Source organism: Miscanthus floridulus, chromosome 8 (assembly GCF_019320115.1).
Source record: "Miscanthus floridulus cultivar M001 chromosome 8, ASM1932011v1, whole genome shotgun sequence".
Classification (NCBI taxonomy): Eukaryota; Viridiplantae; Streptophyta; class Magnoliopsida; order Poales; family Poaceae; genus Miscanthus; species Miscanthus floridulus.
This window is the reverse complement of record NC_089587.1, coordinates 88,669,830-88,679,566: the sequence shown is the minus strand read 5'-3', so window position 1 is coordinate 88,679,566 and position 9,737 is coordinate 88,669,830. Positions and strand designations below refer to the sequence as shown.

General features: G+C 52.4%; 1 protein-coding gene across 1 annotated transcript; it reads left to right on the top strand.

The window, feature by feature from the left end:
* Window positions 1-2,695: 2,695 nt before the first annotated feature.
* Window positions 2,696-6,046, top strand: LOC136472886 (RPM1-interacting protein 4-like). The gene is made up of 4 exons (XM_066470591.1): window positions 2,696-2,927; window positions 4,511-4,966; window positions 5,097-5,291; window positions 5,381-6,046. Exons 1-4 carry the CDS (start codon window positions 2,922-2,924, stop codon window positions 5,411-5,413), a joined length of 690 nt encoding a protein of 229 aa, XP_066326688.1. The 5' UTR covers window positions 2,696-2,921; the 3' UTR covers window positions 5,414-6,046.
* The last annotated feature ends 3,691 nt before the right edge of the window (window positions 6,047-9,737 follow it).

The following is a 9,737-nucleotide window of genomic DNA, read 5'->3' as shown; positions in this document are numbered from 1 at the left end:
AGGGAGTACGTGACTAATGATTCATGCACCTTCACCTGCCTCCACCGTTTTACCCCCATCGAGAAAAAGTCGATTTCCCATCACATTGACTTCTTACAAATTGAGGATAGATTCCTTGTGTGTGACGAATCTATCCACTCGGGTTTTTAGTTTTTGACTTGACGTGAGTGTTCGTATTTTTCTGGATTTATTTAATGACGTTATTCTCTTAGTGATTAGTGATAGGTGACGTACTCTTCGATAACAAGGCGTCTACGGCGACCTCATCAATATTAGAACCTGTCGGTTCAATCTTTCGGAAGTGATCGTGGAGATAGGTTGTATGCGCGTGCATGTATGAGTATCTGCATTTTGTGTTGTGTAATAATCTAAAAAAAAGTAACAGAGTTCGGGACTTAGTATGGCGGTATGGTCCCGTCGAGATATGTATTTGGTCGCCTCCGTCACCCAACGCGCTAGCATGAAAACATGCAGCTCTAGCTTCTCCCGGGCACAGTGAAGGCGCATGCAACTGGCCCCAAACGTGACAATCACTTTTGTATGTAACCAGAACTTGAGAAGCACCATGTGGGCATGTGGTCCACACTGGTCCGTGTCCGTCCAAGGTTGTTGGGCTGTTGGCTGCTGCAACTGTAGGGCGCGGTCGATATTTCAGCACGTAGGAACCGAGCTAGTCACCCGGACGACTGCTCCCGCCGGAACACGTAGGAACCGAGCTAGTCACCCAGGCTATACTGGCCTGTTCGTTTGGCTGGTTTGTATCGTTGCTGATTCATGAAGAAGTACTGCTGACTGGTTTACGTGAGAGAAAAATACTGTTCTGGCTGGAAATTTACAATCGTTTACGACAAGCCACGACCAAACGAACATGCTGCATGGCTTCCCGCCTGCCCGCCCACGCTCGTCGCCCCTTGTGTTGCGCTCTCAAACATGAGGCGCTCCGGAACGGCGACCCTCGCGTGCCCACGCACGCCCAGCCGAAGAAGCTGCCGCGTTCGAGGAGGGCGACACGTAGGCCGACGCGGACAAACAGACACGGACGGCGTACCGGGTCGGCACTCGGCAGGAGACCAGCGCTCCCAAGCCCCCACCGCGTACCGAACCCCGTACGGCCGCCGCTGGACGACGGACGGACGACCTGGACCGCGTGCCTACCAGTTACCGCCGCTCCGCCGAGAGAGCCCAAGGAAAACGGACGACGCGCACGACCCGGACCCGGACCGCGTTTCCCCACCAAACCCTCTGGTCTTGTTGCCGTCCACCGCGTCGCGGCCGCGCGAGCGAGAGCATAACCTGACGGCGACCTGAGAACCGAGAGAGCCCCGACAGACAAGAAGCTGCCTCGATGGCAGTCGGCAGCAGGTGCTTGCCGTGCTGAGGTGAGCGCGTGCGTCCAGACTCGAGAGTGACCCACGAGGAGAAAAACTAAAATGACCTTTTTTTTTATAAAACTAAAAGGACCCTTTAATAACAACTCTGGTATCTTTACATGATACTAGTACTATCATGGTATAAAGCACAAAGCAGGATAACAAATCACGTACACTGCTGCAGATTAAAGGATTATTAATTTGGGCACCTGGAAGCATCCAGCTAAGGAGCTCGGATCTCATTGGGCTGCTGCTGCTGTGCAACTGCAGCTGCAAATTGCAACGCCAGCCGGGAGCGGGGAGCGGACACGCGGTCAAAGATGGACGCCAACGTTTGTTTTAAGTGTTTGTTTATTTATTTATGATCCGGTGTGGTGGACTGCCGCACTGGCGGAGCTGCATACGTTGAGCTCGTCAATCGTCGTCGTGAACGGTCCCGTTTGACTTGGCTTTTTCGTTTTATACCCCCAAAAATCTTCCATCCTTTTTAAAAGGGTTGTGTTTTCAGTAGTTTTTCTTTTGCAGAAATAGTAAGCGTCGAGGATTCTTTCGGTCAAAATTGTGTGTGGTTGTCAATTTTCACGGGTAAATTAGTTATATCTGCTCCGATCCTAACACTGTAATTCCTAACAAACCTCCTGTATTACAGCCGAGGCTGTTTGGTACGTCTGAAATGACAAGCAGAGTTACCCAAAAAGAAACAAAGAAAAGCCACGTGGAGTCCAAGGATGAAAGAATCTATCCTCTCCACTCGAAGGAATGTAATTTTGGTTTATACGAGACAAACAATTTTAGATACTGGCTCCGTTCGCTTCGCTGAAAAAACAAGCCAAAACATTGTTCCGGCTGATTTATTGGGAGAAAAAAACATTGTTTCAACTAAAAAAACAAGCTGAAAAAGACGGATTATAAGATAAGCGAACAGGGCCACTGACGTCTATGGTTTTACTCCCACCATTTCAAATTATAAGTCGCTTTGTTTGCTATGTATCTAGACATATTATTATTATATCCAGATACATAGCTAAATAGATATATCAAAAAAGTTAAAGTGATTTATAATTTAAAACGGATGGAGTATTATATTATTATTATAAAATATTTTGTAGTCACACTATCTAGAAACATAAATGTTGGTACTGTTTTTTTATAAACTTAAATAAATTAACATATTTGAAATTTAGAATTATATTTTTTTTCTTGGACAGAGAGTAGCGTGGGATTGATTGGTCAAAAAAGGCACCACCAGAAAAGAGGCCGGCCTCGTGGCGCCTTGCATATAAGAATGCAACGCAACCGGCCTCTCTCCCCGTCATTTTCTTGGCGTTTATAGTCCTGCCGGCCGGCCTGGAGGATTGATCAGCAAAGGTAATAGCCAGGCGGCAGGAGCCAGTCGCCGGAACGAACGCACAGACAGCCGCATAAATCCATCCATCCTCTCCCTCTCTCCCTGCAGGCCGGCAGCCGTTGGAGCCACAGACGACAAGGCAACTCCGATCGAGTCTGATCCCTCTTCTCGTCTCATCTCATCTCTGCGCTGGAAACACCGCCATGGCTGTAAGTTCCCTCTCCACTCTCCTCGTTCTCCTTTTCCTCGCTCGCCTTCCATGGCAACAGCCCTCGATGCTTTTCACGGTTGGTTTAGTTTCTTTCGGTTGTGACTTGTAAGCCACGGTTTTTTCAGTTTGATTTTGTAGGGCGATCTAGTTTGCATCTTGTACTCCTATACTTCGCACAAAAGAACAAGTCTTTCACCACCAAGAATAGGGTGTTCCATGGTTCTCTCGGAAAGGGTTCAGTTCGTCTCCGTATGTTTTCCAGCCGGATGCGGTATCTGAATCTGAATTTTCTGAAGGAACAAGAGCATCGCTGCGAGTAGACTTCTAGCCATTAAGAGCAACCTTCTTCTGAGCAATCGGAAAAGAGCAAGAGCAACCATGGAATTAGAACTAGAGCCCATTTCTTGCGTGAGCTGTTGAATATCTTGGCGTGTAGAGATCCATAACTGGTGACTGAATCCCTGCCTCAAACTTGTGAAATATCTTTCGGTCACAATCTGTCGCCCTGATAGTCTTCATCTCTCATAAATGATAGATGCACAAAGCTAGAAGATGCTGCTAGGTTAACTGATTGGAATACGACTCCCATTTTTTTTCTGAAAAAAATGAGAGTCGTATGAATGAAGATTGGAATACACCCACCACAATTCAAAACGAACTCATGGTGTAAGCCGTGCACGCACCCCAAATTCACCTAATCTAAAAAATTTGCCCTTAGGTGCCGTTTGGTACAGCTCCGCGAGCCGCTACACCAGCAGCTTCATATGCTGTGTGAGATTGAAGGCACCTTCATGTGCTGTCAATTCCATGGTAATGGACATTATATTATAAGATATATGTATGAGTTTTTTTTATAAGGGACACTGTATGAGATTAATTGGTCCAAGTGTAGTAGTACTAGAGACTGCGTCAGGTAAAACCTTGCATTACGTTTTCAAAACCAGAGAGTAGATAGATGTACACACGTAAGATGCACATAATCTTGACCTGAATTTTCTCTTCCATTTGGGAGACTTAGGCAGACATGAGGCGTCATCAGCCAGGCAGACCTTCGTTGTCAGGCTGCCTTTAGAAGCTTTGCAGATTGTCAAACCAAGTACCAACCAACCACTGCACTAGCGTGTCCCTTTTATCCTTGATTTGTACATGTGGCCATGCACAAGCATGTGATTAGCTTCCCTGTTTGATTGTTCATTTACCACATCTGTTCCGTTGACTAGTTCATGCACTGAGTCAATGGCCGCAAGTCATGGCGTACGAGTTCCTCCTGTACGTTTCCTTTGGACTTTGGTTGATCACGCCCCATGTCAACTTGAATTGATGTCCACGTTCTGCCATTACAACTGGTCTTGCAATTCTGATGGCTGACTGCTCTAGAAGAAAACTGAAAACAAAAGGCATTGACTCTTAGTATTTTCCACTGTTTTTTGAAAGAAAAATCCAAATTTTACATTGCTTTTTGAAAGAAAAGTCAAAATTTGAAGTAGCATTGGAATTGTTCTACAAGTGTTGTCTTTGCAATTGTTGGAAAGAAAAAATGGCGGCTGATTCTTGTGGGTTTGGATGCCTGTGGGAATGCAGCAGCAGAAGAACGCGCACGTGCCCAGGTTCGGCAACTGGGACAACGACGGCAACGTGCCGTACACGCTCTACTTCGAGAACGCGCGCAAGGGCAAGGGCGCCGGCGGCAAGATGATCAACCCCAACGACCCCGCCGAGAACCCGGAGGCCTTCTCCATGGCCGCGCCGTCGCCGAACCGCTCCGAAGCGCCGCCGGCGCCGACGCCTCCGCGGCACGAGCGCCGGCCCAGCGACGCGCCGCCGCCGCCGGCGGCGCCGGTGTCGCCCAACCCCTACGCCGGGTCGCCGTACCACCACCGCCACGGCGGAAGAGCCGGCGGGCGGGCCGCCGGAGGGTACAGCGTCGAGCAGTCGCCCGTGCACCCGTACAGCAGCTCCGAGAGCGCCGGGTACGGCCTCGTGGCCAACTCCGTCGACCGGTCCCGCGCCAAGGGCGGCTCGCGCGGCAACGAGACGGTGAGTGAGGCTGGCTAGCTCTGCCTTGTTAATTTCACACTGCGCCGCCCTGCCATGCCAATGCCGTACCGCCGGCAGCGCTTGTGACGAGCTGGTGATCGATTTAACGCGGTGGATGGATGCAATGCAGCCGACGAGGGGCTCGGCGGTGCCCAAGTTCGGCGACTGGGACTCCAACCCGGCGTCAGCTGACGGCTACACGCACATCTTCAACAAGGTGAGGGAGGAGAAGCAGACCCAGGCGGGGAAGCAGGCGGCGTACGGCAAGGACGGCGCGCGTGGCAACGGCGCCAAGCAGCACCACGACGACGGCTACGTCTCATCGGTGAGCGGCGCACAGCCATGCTCCAGATTTTAGCTAGCTGGTTCTGTTCTGTCATCTCATTCGAGCTTCGCATTTGGGTTTGGTTGCAGAAATTCTCATGCTTTGGATGGTGCAAGCAGTAGAGATCGATTGCCTGGTGAAAGGTGATGAATGATGAATTGATGATGGATACATACAAATGCTGGTTCGTTTGGGATGTAAATCTGGAGAAGGAGGGGTTGTGATTCGGCCTGGACTGCAGTCCCATCTCTGATGGGGGCATGAAACGATCTCCATGATCTTTTTGTGGTAGCTTACACTTCAGTTTTGAAGTGAGACATAGAGTTGGTGTCATGGTAGAGGAAGCATTGCATTGTTGTGTTGGTTCTTCAGTATTGAATTGAATTTACAGTACATGTATGTACGACAGTATTGCATTCACTCTGAACTCTGAAGTGAACATATATACAGTATGTTGTTGGCGTATGGTTTGTTTTTGGTATGCTCAAACGGTTACTGATGTACGGCCTGGAAAAGATTACAGTTCTCGTTTCTTTTTTACTCTGTATAATCGCAGCAGTACTGCAGTAGTCACTGTTTAGGATTGGGAAGGGACATGAAAGCACTCCATGACCCAAGACCACCTTGTCTCTGTCGCTAGGTGTGAATGTTGGATCCGTCCGGCGTCTCCTGTCTGGGCCAAGAGTCCACCCAAGGCCCAACTGGCAGCTGCCCAGGGCAGGCAGGGAGACCGTAACAGAGTTGGAGTAATAATGCCCTACCGGAATCGGAGAAAGAATCCAAGTGTAATATATAGTCCAGGTCCAGCCCTCTCCTAAGTCCTAACCTCGACGAGGATCATCAAAGCTGAGCCGTTTTTTTTTTGATTTCCCCGAATCCAGGATCCGGGCCATATACACAGACAGAGGTCATCTTCCTAGCCCATCAATCCATTTATCTTCCCCAACGGCTCTGCCACAGTTCATCACTGACTAGTGACCACCACACTGAGGTTACCTCGGGAGAGGGGAGGAAGAAGGGGGAGGACACCACCGCTGCTAGGCAGTGCATGGGGAAGCGAGCTGCTGCCGCCTGCCAGGCCCCCGGCATCTTGCAGCGACCGCGAAGGAGAAAGAAGGAGACGCCCAGCGATGCAGCCCCGGTCCTTGGCTCCCGCAGCGGCAGCGGCACCACCCAAGCCACCCAGATCCAAGGCGGGCCTTTGAAGAAGCTGCCGGGGAAGAGGAAGAAGCCAGACAAGCATATCCAAGGTGGGAAGAAGCCAAACAACGTTGGGGGCCTCCGCTCCTGCGCCTCCGCCACCTCATAGGTCCCTCTTCTTCCTACCCACTCCTTAACCTGGGGAGCCAAGCGCTCGCGCACCGCCCTCGCCGGCTCCAGATGGAGGGACTGGGCGAATCTTGACGAGGGGCCGGCGGGTCTGATTGTCGAGCGTGTCCTCGCCAACGACGTGGTGGGCTATATCCGCTTCCGGGCCATGTGCCCCGCGTGGAGGAGATGCTGCGATGACCCCCCCCCCCCCCGCGCAGCGGTGTCCTGGACGACCCCTGCTTCTACCCCCGGCAGTGGATCATGCTCCGCAGCGCCTACGAGGCGCTCGACGCCGCCGACGCCCCACACCCGAGCCGACGCTAGTTCCTCAACACCTCCATCGGCCAGTGCATCCAGGTGGACATCCCAGAGCTCCGCAACCACGACGTGCTCCGAGATACCACGACAGAGGGCCTCCTCCTCTTCTTGCCTTGCAAGACCACCGAGGTGGCTGTTGTTGTCCGCCTGCTGAACCCGCTCACACGTTAGATGACCTAGCTTCCAGGGATCACACGTGACCTCCGGGAGTGTTCCTCTATGGGCCTCGTGGACGACAACACGATTTGCCTCTACTCCCCCCCGAAAGGGGCGGGACACTAGCTGTCGGTGTTTCGAACCAACAGCTAGTAAAATTGTATTTGCGCGTCTGGCCCGGATGGTGTGCTCGGAGGACACAATGATTTATACTGGTTTGGGCAGAATGTCCCTACGTCCAGTCTGCTGCTGCTCGTGTTACTGACACTAGTTTATAGTAGGGGTTACAAACGGACGAGAGAGGGAGAAGGTCCCAAGTCTCTGGTGAAAAGATCGAATGGAGTTGAGTCTTGTTGAGCTCATCAGCCGTGTGCTCGTGCCTCTCATGGGGCGTCCTGCTTTCTCTTTTATAGGTGAAGGGGAAGGCATAGGTTACAGAGAGAGACTAGAGGGAGAAAAGGAGAAAAATGAGGGAGAAGTTGGCCTCTATGGCCATCGCGTCCTTCTTCTCCTTCATGCGGGTCTAGCCGATGTTGTAGATGGTGACGGGGATGGCTCCACATCGAGCTCCTGTTCACCCCTGGTGCCATGCCTCAACGTCATTAGCTGGTCGTGGCATCCCATCCTATCCCGGCAGACAGCGTGGTGAACCGACGTGCCTGTCAGCGGTCGTACGGGGATTAGGCAGCACAGCGACCACGCACCCGTTACTGTTGGCGATGCAAACCCTCGGGCATGGCCTAACGTGGCCACGGGTCATGTCAAGATGTGTCCACTTCCCTCCCAGTGTTAAAAGTTTGACACCGGGTTCTACCCTTAGACCCATAGTGGTTGGAGACGGTATGGGTCTCCGTCGGGCGAGATGGAGCCCGTGCCCTCGAGGTCAGGTGGGACGGAGCCCATGCCCTTAGGGTCGGGCGAGACGACTCCCATACCCTCGGGGTCCGGCGACATGGGGAACATGCTCGAGGGGTCGGGTGAGACGGAGCCCGTGCCCTCAGGGTCGGGTGAGACGGCTCCTGTGCCCTCGGGGTCGGGCCACACGAGGCCCATGCCCGAGGGGTCTGGCGAGGCAGAAACCGTCCCTTTAGGGTCGGTCAAGACTGAAATACGTTCTTGATTATCTAGGAGAGTTTGTCATTCACAGTCCTCAGATCCCTTCTTCGGGTATCCCTAATACTGATACCCGACAGTAGCCCCCGAGCTTATGGAGGAGTAGGACACTCGTTCGTAGGCTTTTTCGGATGGAGGGACTTCGAGGGCTTTGATCTTCTATTGCCCGCGGGACGCCTTGGTGGGTTGCGATTCCCTTCTATCATGATCGGACTCCTTGGGAACATGTAGTTGTGGGATTTGAGGGGCCAAAAAAGATTTCTCTTGATTCTGATCCCTCCCTAGGATTCGATCGATCCGCCATCATCATGCGACCACATATTCGGTCTCCTTACAAGTCCAACTTCCCTTGAGCCCCCGCATGTAGTAGGGGTCCGGTCGAGGGGTCAACTTGTCTTGTGATCGTCCTCCCTCAAGCGTTTTTTTTGATAAAACAGATGGGCTGAGCCGTGCCATGTTTTCCTCGATGGACAAATCATGGTGCTCGGTGAGCTGTTAATGGGCTAGTCTGAGTGGGGCCCCAGCTTCCCATTCATAGGAGTCCGACATGGGTCAGTTGGTGACCGACTCTAGATTCTTGGCGGCCAATCCATATAGTTCTTAGGTCCGTTCGACCGGTCCCTAGGGCTCGCTGCCTTTCTTCGAGATAAAACCATGGATTGTGATTCGACCAAGACTCGAACGTGGGTCGGGATGCCTACAGAGCTTGTGTGCCCGGATACTAGCCGCTAGCGTGCCATCCTTATCCACCCCTCACTCTAAAGACACCCTAGAGCGGTTGTGAACCTGTCAATGGGCCAACCTTCGAACTCCTAGGCCTAAATGGGCCGTGGGAGCGTTTTTAGCTCCGTATCCCTCCTTACCTGTGGCGGTTCTTGGCCTATCGAATGGGGCAAACCATCATCCAGCGCGTCCTTCGAGGGAGTGGCCAGAGGTGGCATGCACACGGTCTTCGGGGGGGGGGGGGGGGGGCGATGTGACGTGGCGTAGCAAGCGCATAAATCTAGGCATATGGTTCACTTATCGCCTTACCCCGCCTTCATGTTTCGGCACACTAAACTGCAACCTTGCCTTCTCTACCTTTCCACCGCCGTTGTTCAGATCTGCTACCTTTGCTCATCCGCCATCAGCGCCCAAGATCTGTAGCCTTCGCTTCTTTGCCTTTTTGCCACCGTCGTTCGGATCTACGGCCTTTGCTAATCTGCTGCCAGCGCCCTAGATCCGTAGCCTTTGCTTCTCCGCCTTCGCTTTCCATGGAGACGTGGTACCACTCCGACGTCACCCACACATGCATGGAGGGCCTCATCAAGCGTGGTCTTCTTTGCAGGAGGATCGACACGATGAAGTGGCTGGTTCCTGACCACGAGGATGTGCTGATGCCACTTGACGGTTACATCGTATCCTTCGTGCCCTTCCACGAGTGTAGGTTCGCAATCCCTCCTCATTCGTTCTTCCGGGGGCTGCTGCACCACTACCAGATCAAGCTGCAGCACCTCAACCCCAATGGGATCCAGCATGTCGTGGCCTTCATCGCGATGTGAGAGGGGT

What these genes read in the sequence shown, in the direction of transcription:
- LOC136472886 (XM_066470591.1), top strand. An exon ending in GCTCGCGCGGCAACGAGACG is followed by an intron (nt 4,967 to 5,096) that starts GTGAGTGAGGCT and finishes GATGCAATGCAG; the next exon opens with CCGACGAGGGGCTCGGCGGT. An exon ending in ACGACGGCTACGTCTCATCG is followed by an intron (nt 5,292 to 5,380) that starts GTGAGCGGCGCA and finishes GTTTGGTTGCAG; the next exon opens with AAATTCTCATGCTTTGGATG.